Source organism: Bufo bufo, chromosome 2 (genome assembly GCF_905171765.1).
Source record: "Bufo bufo chromosome 2, aBufBuf1.1, whole genome shotgun sequence".
NCBI classification, from domain to species: domain Eukaryota; kingdom Metazoa; phylum Chordata; class Amphibia; order Anura; family Bufonidae; genus Bufo; species Bufo bufo.
The window spans coordinates 414,689,593-414,709,172 of NC_053390.1; the positions used below are offsets into that span (position 1 = coordinate 414,689,593).

The following is a 19,580-nucleotide window of genomic DNA, read 5'->3' on the forward strand; positions in this document are numbered from 1 at the left end:
TGTAGATAAACTGACTTTTGTTCTTAATATTATAACAGTAGGTATCTGTCAGACACAGGTATTAATAGAGACAGCCCAACTAATATCAGGCAGGTAGTATCGGTATTATAGGTCTCCCTACTTGACACCCCAGTCTGACAGTATGGTCCACCTGGGTGAACGGGAGCCAAACAAACGCTAACACCTAAACGCAATGGACCACCATTACTAAGCATAAGTGCCCCAGGCCCTGCCTGACTAATACTATTAGAGTGAGTATTAGTTCTCACTCTATTAATTCGTGCTCAACGCGTTTCTGCGTGAAAAACAACCACACTTCATCAGGAGCAATAGATACATAATGGTTGCTGTCAGTTAACACATAGTAGCCGCACTGTAGCGTGCGAAAATCGGAGCTATGCACGGCCATCATAGCGTCGATTTTCGCACGCTACAGTGCGGGTACTATGTGTTAACTGACAGCAACCATTGCTCTGGTTTATTAATGCAATGGAATGCCTTTCCCGATCTCAGCCAGGGGTAGACTGTCCTGACTGGAAAGCGCACACGCTTCTGGTTTTTTGGTGTTTCAGATGTCGTGGTCTAGGTTTCACATTAAAACTACAATATCATGTAAGACTGTAAGCAACCTATGCAAAAACTAATGGAGGCTCAGACGTAGATGTGAACAGTCTTTCTGTGATTTATTAAAGTTAACGTTTTAAGAATGGCAAAAATCACATTCTAAAAGGAGTGATATTTAGCTTCATGGTGACCAAACTTACCCCTGAAAATATACGTTCATGGACTGAAGGACAGCATGCTGGACTTTCCACGTGCTCAGCTTCAATCTTTCACACATTAACTTGCAAACTTCAAAACGGTAGCAACCTATCGTACCATGAAAAACAGCAATGAGGCATATACAATAATATAGGTGTGCATAGTTTTTTGTTGTTGTTACAAACATTTTATTGAAGGTTTTTTACCATTTTTTATCATATATAAACCAATGTAGCATAAGGTAAATCAATGCAGGAAACATAAAGAAGCCTAACAGTCTAGGCGTATCCCGTAGAAGCTATGGCACATATGCATCAACAGTATATACAGTCCTCTTAGAAGTGGCCATTATAGCCAACAGAAAAAATGTAAAGGGGATTTTAATACTGATGACCTCAGGAAAGGTCATCAATATCAGACTGGCAGGGGCTGACTCCCGACACCCTTGATGATCAGCTGTTTGAAGAGAAGGCTGCGTTCGTGCAAGCGCTGCCTTCCCTTCATTGTTTACCTGCTCGCTGTCAACATCGCATCGGTGAGCAGTAGTAATTACAAAACAGAAAATTGCAGGGTCAGGAGGGGGTTAATAAAAAAATAAAAAAAATGATGGCATCTAATGTAGAAAAACAAGTGCAGTCATAATGCACAGTTCTGTACCCATAGCAACAAATGAAGTTTTAGGTATCAATTCCTGGACATGAGATGCAACTGGGGGTGCTATGAGCAACATTTTTTTCTGCACTAGCATTCAGATGTATCATGATATCTTGGTCTTGGTATAACTTACGCTGTGTGTCAGGATTTCTGGGCCAGGTCTTGCCTAGAGTTGAGAAGGCACACAATAGAGATTCTGTGTGCAATTCTTTTGCCTTTTCATTCTCATCGTCTTCATTCTCTTCCTTTGGTGATCTAGCCCCCACAGTTTCCTTGGAAGCCTGGGTACACAACAATGAATGAAACCAGACATTTCATAGGATGTTCACTGAAAGAAATCATCTGGCAGGAAGATCACGAACTCCTATCAGAATTCCCTCTTTTGTTGTTAACTTAAAGTCTGCATGAAGTAAATGTTCAAAATAAATTGCTGTTTTGGGCCCGTTCATACAATGGATTTTACAGTATAATTTTAGTGTGGACAGCTGCACCAAAATTTTGTATCCTTTCTGCTACCATTCATTTCAGGCAGTGCTAAGGAGCGACGGCTTAAAGCCACGGCAGCGCCGAGATGGGACATGGTGGGGCCTCAAGCCGCCGCTCTGCGATCCTCAGCAATGCCTACTAGAAAGGATGCGGCCGCTGGTGGGTTTTCGCAAAATTTCAGTGCGGCTGTCCATGCCAGAGCTACTTTGTAAATTCTACTGTGTGAACGGGCCCAAACAGTGAGAATCATAAGTTAATTACATGGCAATAACATTTTTATTGTTCAGGTGACTACTTTTACCTTTACATCTCTAATTTTAGCCCCATCATGACCTAGGAGAGTGTGTATAGAGCATGCTCAAATCCGGCCCTTTAATCCCTGAGGAGCCACTGGTCAATAGCGACCAATGCATCTGAGCAGTTGTCCTCCCTGTGATGCAGTTGCAGGGTATTGAGCGTTTATCATGGCAGCCAGGGGCCTAGCAAATGCCTCCAGGCCTGCCTTGTTAGTGCTCCTCGTACACTCTGTGTCCGGAAGGGTACAACTGTATAACAGTAAAGGGTGTAACAGTATAGCAGTAAAATCACAATACACTTCAAAACAGAAGTACTGCAGTATACTGTATAAGTGATCAAATAATCACAGCTTCAAATTTTTAACCCCTTAAGGACGACCGCCATACAAATATATGGCAAAAGTCTGGGGTTTGAGGAATGGGTACCTTAGTTCCTAAGTTTAACCCCTCAGATGCCGTGGTCAATTTCAATCTCGGATTCTGAGCAGTGAAACCCTGGGAGTGCTGCACATAATGAATATCCCATAGGCTACAATGGTAATTCAATGCAGTCTATGGGAGAAGCAATCACACTTTAAAAAAGTGAACGCCGTAACAGAATACAAAAATCAAAATGACCGATTCATTGTTTGGGGGTATGGGGGTCAGAATATGGCAATGCAAAGAAAAAAAAAATGATTCTTTTTCAAAGTTTCTTATTTATTTTAAAATATAAAAACAGAAGAAAAAATATAGAAATGTGGTACTGCATAGGGAACGCCATAAAGACGAAACCCATAAAACAGTGGCAGAATTAAGTTTTCTTTTTTTCTCCAATTCCACCACATTGAATTTTTTTCCACATTCCCACTACATCGTATGCAATATTAAATTGTCCCACAAAAAAAAAAAACTACGGCTATGTGAACGGAAAAATAAAGTTATGGCTCCTGGAAGGCAAGGAGTAAAAAATGTTTTTGCAAAAAAAGGAAAATTGGCACCGTCATGATGTGATATGTAATCCTCTTGTCACTATTATGATGTTCTGCAGCAAGTGTGTATTAGGCTTCACATCTGCACTAGTGGCGTTCGCTGTTCTGCTCTGTCATAGGAGCACAACAACTAAAATCATGGTAGTGCTGGATCTGGCGCCTCCAGACATGGTAGCCCAATTCAGATTCTTGCTATGGGGCCCAATGATTTTTCTGTATGCCCCTGGTGACGGGATCCATTTAGGAATACCATTTTTAAGTGGAAAATAATCAAAAGGGACATCTGACATGAGCCTTGACTCTGATCTCCAATACTAGTGTAGTCGAATCACTTCAACACCACACAAAAATTTCTCTCTCAGGATCTCTGATTCTAAAGAAAGGCCTATTCCTGCTACATGTCTATGGTATATCACATGATCGTGAATATGTAGGAAGAAAAACGAGATTTTTGTATAACTTACCAGTAAAATCTCTTTCTCGCTCTTTCCTTGGGGGACACAGAAGACCTTGGGTATAGCTCATCTCCATAGGAGGCGTGACACTAAGTGAAAGCTGTTAAGCCCCTCCTCCACAGCTATACCCTCAGCCTGGAGAGAAAGGCAGCCAGTTGCGTGTCCAAGCAGTGAGAAAAGGCAAAGTCCAACAAGGAACCAACAAGCCAACTACCCAACGGGTAACACAAACTCGGAAACCGTGTAGAGAAAAACAACGAATGGGTGGGTGCTGTGTCCCCCAAGGAAAGAGCGAGAAAGAGATTTTACTGGTAAGTTATACAAAAATCTCGTTTTCTCGCCCAGTTTCCTTGGGGGACACAGAAGACCTTGGGACGTTCAAAAGCAGTCCAAAAGGGGAGGGACCACAGCTCCAAGGCGAAGCACCCGAAGGCATCAAGGAACCGCCGCCTGCAGACCCAGGCGGACCAAGGCAGCATACGCCGAAGCCAGAGTATGCACCCTGTAGAACTCTGTAAAGCGTGCAAGGAAGACCTGTGGCCGCCTTGCTCAAATGCATGGCCAAAGCCCAAAGCCTCCGGCCCAGGAGGCACCGACCGCTCTGGTGAAATGAACGGTGACAGTAAAGGCAGAATCCTGCCCTCGGTGCGGTAACCTCAGCAATAGCCAATCTGATAAAGCGGAGGAAAACCACCCTGGAGTCCGTCAACTCTAAGCGCGGACCTCCAGGAAACCCAAGAGACCGAACGTCGACAAGAGTCGGAGATCTCCAAGTAAAAACTGCAAGGCCCAAACAACATCCAAATTGGTGAAGTGTTGAAGCGAAAGGCAAACACCACCTTCAGAAGGAAGGAACGGGATGTAGAACAGCCCTGTCCTGGGAAAAGACAGAAGGCTCAGAACAAAAAGGGGGCCATTCAGGCACCCGTCAGAGACACGACTGATACGGAAACACAACCGTACAGGACAGGAGGGGTAGAGAGAACTTCTGTAACGGCTCCAAGGACAAGATTGGAGCGCCGAGAACTCAGTATGTAGTTCCCAGGGCGGTACCGAAGGACAGTACAGAGGAACCAAAGAGCCATTTCGAGTAAGAAGGTCTTGACAGGCCCAGAGGGCTGGGGAACGCTGGAAGAGGAAGAACAGCGCTGACACTGATACCTCAAGTAAAGGAATCCCAGTCCCAGGTCCAGGCCGGACTGGAAAAAAGACAGAACCATGGGGAGAGAAAAGTCAGAGTGGGGAATGCACAGCTTCCCACAGAACCCCAGATAAAAAAACCATAAGTCTTACGACAGATCCTGGACGAAATACAGCCAGGAGCGGGCAGTAGCGAACCCGCTGGAGTCGCCTGGCAAGCGGGCGAAAAACCAAATGTGATCAGGCGCAGACCAGTAACACGGGCAGAAGTTGACAAACTGGTCCCGTCGGCCCCCGAGCAACGTTGTCCCGTATCCACCCGAGTGGGGGAGCAGAAGGACAGACGGAAAGGAACCAAAAGGGTCCGCCCAGCATCCGCCAGATGCCAGGACAAGACAGGCTATAGTCCATGCTGATGTAGCCATGTTCTACAGTCCCGGTGTAGGAGATCAAAGGACAATCTGGACCGAAAGGTAGTCCCCCCAAGTTACCGAGAAGGTAAGTCTACAGCAGGACCATTGTCTTAGAATGGACCACACAATCTGCACTCAGCGGGAGGACAGAACGCGGTAGACTCGATAAATCGGCACAGCTAATACAGCCAGTGTGAACAAGGGAGACAGTACGAGGCCAAAAGGAACACCGGAACCATCCACATGACAACCATGCTCTCCCCAGAGGGGAGGACAGTGAAGGAACAACCTCTGAAGTCTGGCGGGACAGAAGCCACATCAGAGTGATCTGTACCGAGCGGGGGCCAAACAGAGCCGGCGAGATAAGGTAGTCGAGACAGAGGCCGGCATAACACCCTCCAACCGAACGGAGGAGTGGGCAACAGGGAAGCCATAGGACAGCTCAAAAGCAGAACCCTGCTACACTGTGAGATGCCCGGTTCACCGCCTCGCAGAAGGAGAATACCCTGAAGAACCCAAGGCGGAGGTCCTCCGGACCTGGGTAATCGAGCACCCAAGAGAATTTGGGTGACCTTCCCGAGAAAAGCGGCCCGCACCTGGTAGCAGATCAGACTGTAGCGTAGAGGCGCCAAGAGGAAGGACTCATACCACACTACATCCGAAGAGGAGGAAATTGCAGCAGGCAAGGGAACCGCAGTCCTGCCAGAGCCAACGAAGAATTCGAGGGGCGCTCCAGACAACCGCACTCTCGACCATGTGACCACTAGCGCAGGGAAGCAATACCGCGGAAGGACGAATGGGCACGCATCTAGGAACCACGAACATTCCCTGGGATGAAGGGCCAACTAAATGAATGAGTACCACCCAGCTCCGTGCAGCAGAGAGCAAGTAGAGCCCGTCCGGGTCAGGTGGACAGAATGAACTCCTTAGAGACGAGTGCAAGGTTTGTGGCAGGCATCGTATCCCAAGAAAACAAAAGTATGCCGCAGGAAGTAGATGAGGCATACGTACGAGCAGCCCGTAAGCAGTGAGAAGGCCAACCCACCTACAGGAGGAGAAGGCATACACGGCCCAAACAACGCACAAGAACGTCCGCTCACTGCAAAAGGTTAATTTAGCGAGAAAGGGGGGCTCGCCACAGAGTGCCACAGCATGTACGGAATTGCAAAGTGCAACCTGAAAGGGAGTTATGCACAAGCCTAGTATAGCATGCGATGGAACGCAAGCAGTCCGCCCCGAAAAGGGGGGAAATTGTATCTGGCAAACTGCAGTCGGCAAGAGTGCAAAGGCAGGTCCCAAAAGGGAGTGATGCCTAAGGCCGTACCTACTTCAGAGAAGCAGGACATACCCTATAATCCAGCATGAACGCAGGAGGTCCACCTAGTGAAAGGGGAACATGCACAGGGTTATCCTAGCATTAAGTGAGTGTGCAATAATACACCCAACACTGATTTAGCGAGAGTGCAACTACTCTGCCAATGAAGGGGGACATGTACAAGTCCAGCACAGTCATACAAGGACAGCCGTGAATCTCATGAGCGTGCCAAATTCTGCCCATGGAATGAGGGGTGGCCACGCACAAGGCCAGCACCGTATCCAATGGGAGTGCAAGCGTTCCACCCATGTTAGAGGGCAATGCTCATGGCCAGCAAGGTATCCGGTGAGAGTGTAGCATGCCGCCCAGAAAAAAAGGGGGGGGGGGGGGGTAATGCACATGGCCAGCATCTCATCCAGGGAGAGTGCGTGCACCCGCCATATATGGAAGTCATACACATGGCCAGCATCGTACTGGTGAGAGACAAACACAGTCAGTGAGAATGTGTGTATGTCACCTGAGGAAGGAAGGCATGCCCATGGCAGGCAGCGAATCCAGCGAGAGTGCGTACACCACCCACGGAAGAGGGGTCATGCATATGGCCGACAGCGGATCCAGCGAGAGTGCAAGCACCCCGCCATGTATGGGGTACATGCACATGGCCAGCAACGTACCTGCGAGAAAACAACCACAGACGGAGGGATGTATGTATGCTGCCTGAGTCATGCCTATGGCCGGCAGCGAAACCAGTGAGAGTGCAGCATAGCAACATAGTACATAAGTACATCATAGCACATGAGAGAGAGTGCAGCGTTCCGCCTATGGAAGGGGGTCGTGCACATAGCCAGTACCGTATCCGGTGAGAGTGCAGTATTCCGCCTAAAAAGGGGGGTCATGCACATGATCGGCAACAGATCCAGTGAGAGTGTAGCGTTCTGCCTAAAAAGGGGGTCACGCACATGGCCGACAGCGAATCCAGTGAGAGCGCTGCGTTCCGCCCATGGAAGGGGGTCACGCACATGGCCGGCAGTGAAACCAGTGAGAGTGCAGCGTTCCGCCTAGAGAAGGGGGTCACGTACATGGCCGACAGCGAATCCAGTGAGAACGCTGCGTTCCGCCCATGGAAGGGGGTCACGCACATGGCCGGCAGCAAATCCATAGAGAGTGCAGCATTCCGCCTATGGAAGGGGGTCATGCACATGGCCAGCACCGTATCCGGTGAAGGTGCAGTATTCCGCCTAAAAGGGGGTCATGCACCTGGCCAGCCGGCAGCCAGGGAGAGTGCAGTATCCCGCCTAGGAGGGGGGGGATGCACATGGCAGGCACCATAACTGGAGAGATGATGAATGCCGCCTACGGAAGGGCCGCATGCACTTGGCCAGCGCCGTGTCCTGGAAGAAGGCAGGAAAACCACCTAAAAAGGGAAATGCCCTAGCACCTACGCAGGTTGGGAGCGCAACACTATGCCACCTGTGGAAAGAGGGCATGCAGACATGCAGCACTACTGATGAGGCTGCAGCGTCCTGCGCAGTCCAATTATTATTATTATTATTATTATTATTATTTTTTTTTTTTTTTAAAACACAGCTTCTCTGAGGCTAAAGGGGGGCCACCTATAGGGGCACAGATAGTCAGGAAAAGGGGGGCCAGCCATACAGGCCCATTGGGAGCCGGCCTGTACCCAAAGGGTTAACATGGATCCGGCCTGGAGGGCGGCGCTGCGATCCCCTGGGGGCGGAGGAACCCCCCGGCGGGAAGAATTCGCGCCTGGAGAAGTTCCCGCCCCCTCCACCAGAGGCCGGAATTTTGCGGCCTAGTAGGCCGTGAAGCCGGGGTCTAAATTTGCGGCGCCCGGTATGTACCGCCGGACCTGAGGCGGAGTGGCGCATCAAAACCGGCCGCGGGAGCCCACCCCGCGGGCCGGTCGGAATTGCGGCCCAGCAGGCCGCGAAACCTGGGCTAAAATTAGCGGAGCCCCACCGACCGGCACCAACGGTCAGCCGGGGCCTGCTGGGCATAGACGTCAAGCCCAAAGCCGGCCGCGGGAGCCCACCCCGCCGGCCGGAGTGTCAGGGGCTCGGAATGGCGGCTTGCCGGCCGCGGGAGCCCACCCCGCCGGCCGGAGTGTCAGGGGCTCGGAATGGCGGCTTGCCGGCCGCGGGAGCCCACCCCGCCGGCCGGAAGAGTCAGGGGCTCGGAATGGCGGCTTGCCGGCCGCGGGAGCCCACCCCGCCGGTCGGAAGAGTCAGGGACCCGGAATGGCGGCCTAGCAGACCGCGGAGCCTGGGCTAAGATTTTGCGGCGCCCGGCCGCACCGGACTACCAATGTCGGCCGGAGGCGAGGCCTTACTCCACAGCCGTCAGGAGCCTCAGGCCTTGAGCAACACTCCGGTAGGAGATGCCTGTGCTGATTTTCACCCATGTTAGTTGCCGCTTCTGTAGCTGGCTGTGGAGACAGCCACTGGCTGCATGTCTATGGGAGCCAGGCAGGGGGAGGCAGAAGGAAATTGCCGCTCTGCGGCACCCCAGGGGCCAGCATAGATCCAGCAGGGGACTAGAGGCCCAGTATGGGGGTCAGGCACGCAGGAGACCAGGGTGGGGGGGGTGGGGGACGTAGGGCTGGAGAAGCCTCTTTCTTACCACAGCCGTCTTCACCCTCGGTCCGTTCCAGCAGGGTCGCCCCTTCAGCTACTGGCACCGTAGTGGCAGGACGCTGGAAGAGGGACTTGGCGTGCGGGCGACCCTTGCGCTGGCGGGATGTAGGGGAGCTGGGCTGCCCTGATCCACCTTGCCTTCTGTGGGGGAGGCAGCAGTGCGGGTGACCGGCACTGGCGCAGCTCAACCCCGGGAGAACAGAGAGGTCTAGTGCGACTCTGTTATCCCTGATGATCTGGAACAAAAAGAAAAGAAAAAAGTAAAAATCTAAAATTGAAACAAGGAGAAACCAGCCCTGCAGAGCAGGGAGTGTCTTGCCTCCTTGGACACTAAGCAAAAACTGGCTGCCTTTCTCTCCAGGCTGAGGGTATAGCTGTGGAGGAGGGGCTTAACAGCTTTCACTTAGTGTCACGCCTCCTATGGAGATGAGCTATACCCAAGGTCTTCTGTGTCCCCCAAGGAAACTGGGCGAGAAACATGGATTCTAACCCATCAACTAATGACAGAGGCTCCAAACTTCTTTTGTTAGCTTATATAACATTTATCAGATTCTAATAATGTAAATTGTACCTTCTTTATCAAGGGAAATAGGATATCGGCCACTTCTTGGAAGCGATCCTCCTTTGTGGATTCTAGTACGTCTGCAGCACACTTCAGTGCTACCATCTTGTACTTAACATTCTCTTTTCGGCACTCTTTTAACACTGCCTGAATAATATCGTCTATTCTTTGTTGTCCAGGAACTGGTTCTTTCAGCTGTTCACTGTGAAGAGCAAACAAGACGATCACATACTAGGAAAATCTCAAGGTTTAGATGTGAAAAAGAAGTCAACTTCACCATATTTTCTGCATATATGATTTCTATGCTTTAACGATATATCTTTTACTAAAGCCTAACCAGAAAATTTCTGTTCTTGCACAAAATGACTGTTACAAGAAATACGGTCAGGACCACTCTTATTTGCTGAAAATGAATGGACTTCCTCAACCAATGGACCACAACACCTGACAGTTTGAGTTGAGAAGGGAACCGACGCAAAGTTATACTGAGCATGTGTGGCTTCTAGACTGCCGTTCCAACTTATAGTAATGAGGGACAAATGTACAGTCTGATGCTATATTCACCCCCTTATCCTGATGTACTGTAACTGTGCACACCACTTATGCTACATACTGGTGATATCGCTAGATTATGTCCCTAACGGGGGCCCCAAAGTGAACGGAGAGCAGCAACACATGTGTGGCCACTCTCCAATTACCTCTATGGGAGTTAAAGAAACAGCTGACCGCCAGCTTGGCTATTTCCGGTAGTCCCATAGTGGTGAATGGAATGGTGGCTGCGCTTGTACTGTGTGCTCTCCTTTCAAAAATGACCAGCCACACTGACTTGACTATTTTCAGAACTCCCATGTCAGTGAACGGAGAGCACGCCGCGCATGCTCTGTGTGCTCTCCTTCACTTTCGGGGGTCCCGTTCTTGAGATAGGAGCAGGTCCCCACCTGCCCCATCTGACATGGATGGCATATTCTAGCGATATGCCACCAATGTCTAAGGCCAACCCCTTTCAGGTACAGAGCTCTGACGCATGAGATACTAGAGCCTACCTTACTATTTGGTGGCCATGTTCAATTTTACAAACACAAAGTGAGTTGAAAAAAAGACACACATCTATTGAGTTTAACTTTATTGCAGATCTGTCACTTATTAAAGTCAGCAGACTTACTGTGCTGCGGGGCCATCTCCAGAAAATGTGCCAAACCTTTACTAGAGGCAATGCAGTTGACTCATGAATATCATTTCCAGTGTTCCACCACGTTTCCCATTTTTGAGTGACCAGCAAATCGGCCATGTCTGTTCTATGGGCTTACCAGACACCAAAAGAGTTTAATTCTGGTAACTGCCAGGCTGGCACATGCTGACAAACTTGTGCTTTTCTAGCCAGCTGGGCACCGCAAAAAAGTATATAACACAGTATAGAATAACAGCTGATGGGCAAAGTATACAACTGTATGGCATTCCATTTCATACATCGATCATAGAACATACGTCAAAGGATTACCAAAAACGCAGTGTGAATAGAGATTAAATTATACTCGTCCAAAATTCACTATGTTGTATGTACAAATTTAGGCTTTGGGGTTTATGCAGGTATAATTATAAAAATAAAAAAAAACTATAGGAATACAATACTGGACAAGTAATAGCACTCACCTACAACTAGAAACCACTGTCCCAATAGCTTTCAGAAGCTCTTCCTGAAAAATATAAGAATATAACATCAGCAGCAGGAACGTAGATGCATTCAATAAGCAGGTATGTACATTTCAGTGGATCGTCCACCACGGAACACTTTCCATCTAGATAGCCGTACAATCCTGTGTGGATTCATTTCATAATACATCTACATAGGGGTTGTAGCTCTGTTTATCTGTCACAGAACTTCAAAAATCCATAGTTACACGTTAAACGTCAGTCCTCTTGGAGCTGCCTGGTGGGAATGGTTTATTCCAGGGATGCCCAACCTGCGGCCCTCCAGCTGTTGCAAAACTGCCACTCCCAGCATGCTTGGACTGCCTACAGCTATTAGGGCATGCTGGGAGTTGTAGTTTTGGAACAGCTGGAGGGCCGCAGGTTGAGCATCCCTGGTTTATTCAAATAAATATGTCTTTAGCAGATGTACTGCTATATGTAATAGTTATAAATGTTTGACTTCACCATGTATACATGAAACCAGAGAGATGCTGCTTTCATAAGACAGCACCGCAGAATACTGCATCTGTATCACTAAGCTAGAAACCCTACACCTAACAGGGCTACTACTTAGGCCTCATGCACACGACTGTTGTGTGTTTTGGGGTCCGCAAACTGCGGATCCGCAAAACAAGGATGGCGTTCGTGTGTTCCGCCATTTGTGGAACGGCACGGACAGCCATTGATATAACTGCATATTCTTGTCTGCAAAACGGACAAGAATAAGACAGGTTATGTTTTTTTTGCGGACCACGGAACAGAGCAACGCATCTTTTGCGGACCCATTGAAGTGAATGGGTCTGCATCCAAGCTGCAAAAACTGCAGCTCGGATGCGGACCAAAACAACGGTCGTGTGCATGAGGCCTTATACTGACTTACACATTATAGGAAGTTCAGTCCATACCTTCCCAGTCCAAGTTCTTCCAGGTAAACCCTGCAAGAGAGTGCCAATCACCAATCCCAAGTGTGGAGGAACCAGCGATCCAGTTTGTTGCTTTGCAATTGAAGCAATGGCAGCGGCTCCTTGTGCTTTCATCTTCCAGGACGGAGACTGCAGGGCTTTCTGTGAAATGTCTATTAACTCCTTCATGTACAATCGAATGCCCCCACTGATACTTCCTGCATGTGTTAAATAATGATAATTAGTTTTCTAGGCTAGTTTTACATCTGTATTTAACTGATTAGGCAGGCTGGTGCAGTATAGGAACAGTCTATTGGTGTTCACCGGATCCGGCCTAGCCAGATACTGCCGTTCACCTCCAGACCCCACTGATTATAATGAGATTCGGATGGTTTCCGGCATGAGTGACTGGTTTCAGCTGGACAAAAACCAGTGCATGCAGGGGAGGAAGCAGTTAACAAGAGCTAATTGCAATGCATCCTGGTGGGTGTAGGTGGTTGACCCGACTAATGCTTCCCACCCACAGAAAGGGAACACAGAAGTCCTCCAGATAAGCGAGCAAAAAAGTTTTACGTTTGTGGGATAATCCTTTTAATGAAATGAAATGATCCCTTTCGTTCTGGAGCTATGCAATTAGGAACTATGAAATTAAATGATCCCTTTCGTTCTTGAGATATCCAATTAGGAACTGCCACTGGAACATGAACATGTTCAGTGGGGGGGGGCCTTAAGTCACACATTACCAAAGTATATATGGGATAATTTATTAAGACCGGCGTTTTAGACGGTGCTTATAACCCGCCACTGGCGCTTAATGCACCTAAGTTATGTAGCGCATCCACCGCTGGCATAGAAAATTATAAATGACACAGGCCAGCAGGCCTGCCCCCTTCCCCACCTAGGCCCCCCCCCCCCCCTTTCTTTTCTTTTTTTACATATATCTATTCATAAATGACCCCCATAATCTTTAGATAAACTTTTGTAATAGTTCTGGGAATCCAAATCTGTTCCCCAGCTCCAGGTCTGCAGAATACTTTACATACCAGGCACATTTTCCTGCCACACTTCTCTCCACAGGTTTGAGTCTTCTTTTTCTCCTTTCTCGTCATCCGAAACCTCATGCATTGCCAGGAAGGCCAATGGCAACACCATGCCTGCATGGTTCTTTAGCACATCAGGGCTGTAGCGGCTGATGGCATGAACTGTTAAACTGCATCCAGTTCTGTATGCTGGCTCTGTAGAGAGGACACGGAAGAGCGGGTCATATATTGAGAGCAGATTTTGTGAAATTATGTTGAATCTCAATTAGCATGGTTTACTGCAACAATTATAAATCGGGCAACTTCCATAATACACCAGCCATAATAATCTGCTACAGTATTTTTTTTAATCGGTCAGGTTTTATTGGATTTTACAGGTGAAATACAGTATAATACACAACTGTTGCACTGTAATACATTAACTTTCATTGATTCATTGATTCATTTCATTTGATTTATTTTCAGAAGTGTAGACCAAGGATCAGCAGCTTCTGGCTCTCCAGATATCGTAAAACTACAGCAATGCTCCATTCACTTCTATTGGAGTTCCAAAAATAGATGAGCAAGTGTGCATGCTGTGAATGGTTAGAAGCGCTAGAGGTTACTGCCCCTGTACAGACCGTAGAAGAGCAAGTGACAGCAAACCCAGAGAAGTTAACTATGGCCAATCCGGTTTCTCAAATTTATGGATCATCCCTCTATTCTGGTATACACCCCTTTACAGATAGCCCCTCTTTTCTGATAGACGGGTGTCTACCTCCCATTTTATGGATTGTACCTCTTCTCTGGTATACACTCCTTTCTAATAATATCATTAAATTAAAGGCCCCAAACAGTTCTTCCGCAGTAGGCACTGTGGACCGAATCCAGTATCTAGCTATACATATATTTTCGTGTTTGGAAAAAATATTTGTAAAAACTGAACAATTCTTGTCTATAAAAGGTTGTTTATACGTATGTACAAGCAGATTTTATACCCATGTACATGAGAACTCAAAAAACACTGGGGTACATTTACTAAGACTGCCATTTCACAAGTCAGCCTTAGTTTTAAAAAAAAAAAAAAAAAAAAAAAAAACCCTGGTGGAGGAATATCCGACCAATGTATTAAGAGGGGCATGCCTCTTAATAAATTTATTCCATCTTCTACTGTTCATGCGCCAAAACTAAAATCTGCTCCGAGAGCTAAAGTGGATTTCAGGTGCAATGTGTGTCCTGGCGGACATGTTAAATATACCCTTAAAAACAGCATTTGTGACAAAAGTTGTGACTTTTCTTTACCAGAAAACTGGTGTAGAATTATAGTAAATGACCCCCAGTGACTAACATTAAAGGAAAGTTTGAATTCACTTTAAGGCACTGTATACATTATTATATGTATGATTATTAAAGGCTATGTTTGCATTTTACTCATTTTGGGCTAAAAATCCTTTTTTCAATTGGTCTTCATAAAAATGTTTCAGCCATTTCTAAGCTACAAGGGTTAACAAATCAGTCTGTTTGCAAGCTGTCAGAGTCTGTTTTCATCTGCCAGCTCATGTGTAGCTCTTATCTCTGATCTCCTGACCTCATAAACACTTAAGCCATATTCTTAGCAATTTGATAAATTTTGAGTTATAATGAATGTTTACAAGGTCAAAAGATACATGAGTCATTATCTTGATGGGATTCATAGAAAACAACAAGTGACAAATTGCAAACAGACTGATTTCTAACCCTTGTATCTCAAGAAACGGCTGAACATTTGTAAAAAAAAAATTGAAATTCAAGTGATTGAATTTTTTTTATTTTTAGAACAAAATGAAATCATAATTGCCCTGAAGGTGTCCATAGCCTTTAAGTTCTGTGTGCCTTTTTACCTTTTTAACCCCTGATACTCCACCATATGTTTTAATAGCTGTCATCTTTTTTCAGGGGATGAAGTCTTGTATTTAGACCAGAATTACATCCCAGGAATGGTATTGTCCCGCCCAGTCCGCCTATTAACTCCCTGAACTGCCTAACCAGTACGTCTCATCTCTCCCTGCATATTCATAATAACCCAACCACTACACCTTCCCAGTGCACCTCCTCGTGTGAATTTCACATGCATGCACTATTACCTAGCCCACACACATGACATCACAGATGCAGACATGTACATTGGTGAAGGCAGCCAGCTAGGAAACATGATATGTATATTGTATGTTTTATTTTTTTTATATCCAGCATTACTAAAAGAGGAGAGACTGGATCAAGTGATCCTCTGCAAAAATCGGCAGATCTGGACTGAAAATGAATAAAGATTAAATGAACAAATAAGAGAAGACAAAAAGGTGGGAATTGCCTTAGGCTACTTTCACACTAGTGTTAATATTTTCCGATATTGAGATCCGTCATAGGGTCTCAATACCGGGAAAAAACGCTTCAGTTTTGTCCCCATTCATTGTTAATGGGGACAAAACGTAACTGAACAGAACGGAATGCTCCAAAATGCATTCTGTTCTCATACCGGAGAGCAAACCGCAACATGCTGCTGTTTGCTTTCTGTCGTGGGATGCGGAGCAAGATGGATCCGTCCTGGCACACAATGTAAGTCAATGGGGACAGATCTGTTTTCTCTGACACAATAGAAAACTGATCCGTCCCCCTTGACTTTCAATGGAGTTCATGACGGATCCGTCTTGGCGATGTTAAAGATAATCTAGTAAAGGAGGGGCACTCAAATATCTGAGAGCTCAGGACAACAGTATATCATGAATGTATATTTATTGAACACTGAAAAAAATGCCTAAAACACATATAATAATGGTAAAAAATTGATATTGGCGTATCAAGCAAGCAAAACTATTGACTCCATCTGAATCCAGACGTCCGGTCTGCTGATTGCAAGTGGAACGCATAGCCGAATACTCTATTCCCCTCGGCACAGGTGACGCTGGTCACATGGATACAACTAAGTCCCGTGAGAAGCCGCGCAACCACACAGGATGCCGTAGTAGGTCCGGGCGGGGGGGGAAAGAAGACATCTGGCATCCACAAGTTTGGTGGTAATGTAACGCATTCACTACAGTACAATTCTTTACATTGTTTGATTGGAGATATGGAGCGTACTGGATAATTAGGAGATGGACTGCCGGATCCAGTAAACCTGCCAGTGTGAAAGTAGCCTTATCCATAAAAACAAAGTCCCAGAAAACCCTAACAAAGAAAAAATCTGTTGAAATGTGATGATGTTGCTCACCCTCCTTTTCCATATACCAGGCATTCAATTTTTGGAGAAGTTTCTCAGTGCTAGTATCCCGAGCTGTCTGTAAAGAAATACATTTGAAGGGTATATTAGTCAACAAACAAAGACCACTCAACTGAAGACTACAATCCAATTCATGTGGTCTATAAAACTTACCCGGACTAAATGTCCCAAGGCAAAGGCATATGACTTCTGTACTACACTGTTACGATCACATAGTCCATTGACTAAAGCACTCATAAGTTTACCTGTACAAAAACAATAAAAATAGATCAATTAAGTTTCCCCAGTCAATGGAATCTGCATGTTAAACAATATGTACAGTGTATAGAGGTACTAAGCCATCTACTCCTGTCATCTTGTATATTTTAAAGACTAAACATTAGTGCATCCGCAGTGTTTTGCTCTATTTTTATGTCACGGGTTTCATTGCATGACTTTGACACAAAAGTAGGCTGCACTTTATCATCTTTTTCTGGCTCAGTTTAAACATTTAATTATGCCTTAAAGGGAACCGGTCACCAGGATTTTGTGTATAGAGCTGAGGACATGGGTTGCAAGATGGCCGCTAGCACATCCGCAATACCCAGTCCCCATAGCTCTGTGTGCTTTTATTGTGTAAAAAAAACGATTTGATACATATGCAAATTAACCTGAGATGAGTCCTGTCCCTGAGATGAGTCAGGGACAGGACTTCTCAGGTTAATTTGCATATCTGTATCAAATCAGGTTTTTTTTACACAATAAAAGCACACAGAGCTATGGGGACTGGGTATTGCGGATGTGCTAGCGGCCATCTAGCAAACCCATGTCCTCAGCTCTATACCCAAAATCCCGGTGACAGGTTCCCTTTAAAGGGGTTGTCTCACTACAGCAAATGGCATTCATCATGTAGACAAAGTCAATACAAGGCACTTACTAATTTTAGTATTGCGATTGTCCATATTGCTTCCTTTACTGGCTTGATGAATTTTTCCATCACATTATACACTCCACGTTTCCATGGTCGTGCATGTTCCTATCAGTGGTGGTCATGCATGCGCACTATAGGAAAAAGCGTCAGCCTCTCTGGTAGCTGAGACCGTGAGAGCACGTATAGACTAGTGCTTTTTCCTATAGCGTACAAGCACGGCCATTGATGCTGGATTGTAGGGTGAGCTGTGCATAATTTGATGGAAAAATGAATCAAGCCAGCAAAGGAAGCAATATGGAAAATCACAATTAGCCACATTAGTATTTAACTTCCTCTACATAATAAATGCCATTTGCTGAAGTGAGACAATCCCTGAGCACAATTGAACATATAAACTGAGCCAGAAAAAGATGATAAACTGCAGCCAGCCTACTTTGTCTCAAAGTCATGCAATACATAATAAATGCTATTTGTTGCAGTGAGACAGGGAAAGTGTTATCAGAAAATCCTATATAAAAGTAAAATCATTCTCCAGCACTCCTTAACCCCTTAAGGACCGGGCTCATTTTCACCTTAAGGACCAGGCCATTTTTTGGAAATCTGACCAGTGTCACTTTAAGTGCTAATAACTTTAAAACGCTTTGACTTATCCAGGCCGTTCTGAGATTGTTTTTTCGTCACATATTGTACTTCATGACACTGGTAAAATGAAGTCAAAAAAATTATTTTTTTTTGCACAAAAAAATACCTAATTTACCAAAAATTTGGAAAAATTTGCAAATTTCAAAGTTTCAGTTTCTCTACTTCTGTAATACATAGTAATACCCCAAAAAATTGTGATGACTTTACATTCCCCATATGTCTACTTCATGTTTGAATTGTTTTGGGAATGATATTTTATTTTTTGGGGATGTTATAAGGCTTAGAAGTTTAGAAGCAAATCTTGAAATTTTTCAGAAATTTACAAAAACTCAATTTTTAGGGACCAGTTCAGGTCTGAAGTCGATTTGCGAGGCTTACATAATAGAAACCACCCAAAAATGACCCCATCTAAGAAACTACACCCCTCAAGGTATTCAAAACTGATTTTGCATACATTATTAACCCTTTAGGTGTTGCACAAGAGTTATGGCAAATGGGGAGGAAATTTGAGAATTTAATTTTTTTTGTCAAATTTTTCATTTTAACACATTTTTTCCACTAACAAAGCAAGGGTTAACAGCCAAACAAGATTGTATCTTTATTGCCCTGACTCTGCCGTTTACAGAAACACCCCATATGTGGCCGTAAACTACTGTACGGGCACACAGTAGGGCGTAGAGTGAAAGGTGCGCCGTTTTGTTTTTGGAGGGCTGATTTTTATGGACTGGTTTTTTTGACACCATGTCCCATTTGAAGCCCCCCTGATGCACCCCTAGAGGAGAAACTCCCTAAAAGTGACCCCATCTAAGAAACTACACCCCTCAAGGTATTCAAAACTGATTTTACATACGTCGTTAACCCTTTAGGTGTTGCACAAGAGTTATTGGCAAATGGGGATGAAATTTGAGAATTTCATTTTTTTGCCTAATTTTCAATTTTAACCCATTTTTTCCACTAACAAAGCAAGGGTTAACAGCCAAACAAGACTGTATCTTTATTGCCCTGACTCTGCTGTTTACATAACACCCCATATGTGGCCGTAAACTACTGTACGGCCACACAGCAGGGCGCAGAGTGAAAGGTGCGCCGTTTGGTTTTAGGAAGGCTGATTTTGCTGGACTGTTTTTTGACACCATGTCCCATTTGAAGCCCCCCTGATGCACCCCTAGAGTAGAAACTCCATAAAAGTGACCCCATCTAAGAAACTACACCCCTTCAAGGTATTCAAAACTGATTTTACAAACGTTGTTAACCCTTTAGGTGTTGCACAAGATTTAATGGAAAATAGAGACACAATTTCAAAATTTCAAATTTTTGGCAGATTTTCCATTTTAATATTTTTTTTCCAGTTACAAAGCAAGGGTTAACAGCCAAACAAAACTCATTATTTATGGCCCTGATTCTGTAGTTTACAGAAACACCCCATATGTGTTCGTAAACCGCTGTACGGGCACACG

The 19,580-nt window shown here is 45.7% G+C and overlaps 1 protein-coding gene across 1 annotated transcript in view; it reads right to left on the reverse strand.

Annotated features, from left to right (window-relative positions):
* ECPAS (Ecm29 proteasome adaptor and scaffold) overlaps window positions 1-19,580 on the reverse strand; it is a 146,986-nt gene that overhangs the window by 16,172 nt on the left and 111,234 nt on the right. The window contains exons 39-46 of the mRNA XM_040417299.1: window positions 16,725-16,816; window positions 16,563-16,629; window positions 13,343-13,534; window positions 12,303-12,517; window positions 11,359-11,402; window positions 9,718-9,910; window positions 1,550-1,697; window positions 765-870 (exon numbers count right to left, since the gene is read on the reverse strand). Of these exons, the coding sequence (XP_040273233.1) occupies window positions 765-870; window positions 1,550-1,697; window positions 9,718-9,910; window positions 11,359-11,402; window positions 12,303-12,517; window positions 13,343-13,534; window positions 16,563-16,629; window positions 16,725-16,816 (1,057 nt within the window). The remainder of the gene's footprint in view (window positions 1-764; window positions 871-1,549; window positions 1,698-9,717; window positions 9,911-11,358; window positions 11,403-12,302; window positions 12,518-13,342; window positions 13,535-16,562; window positions 16,630-16,724; window positions 16,817-19,580) is intronic.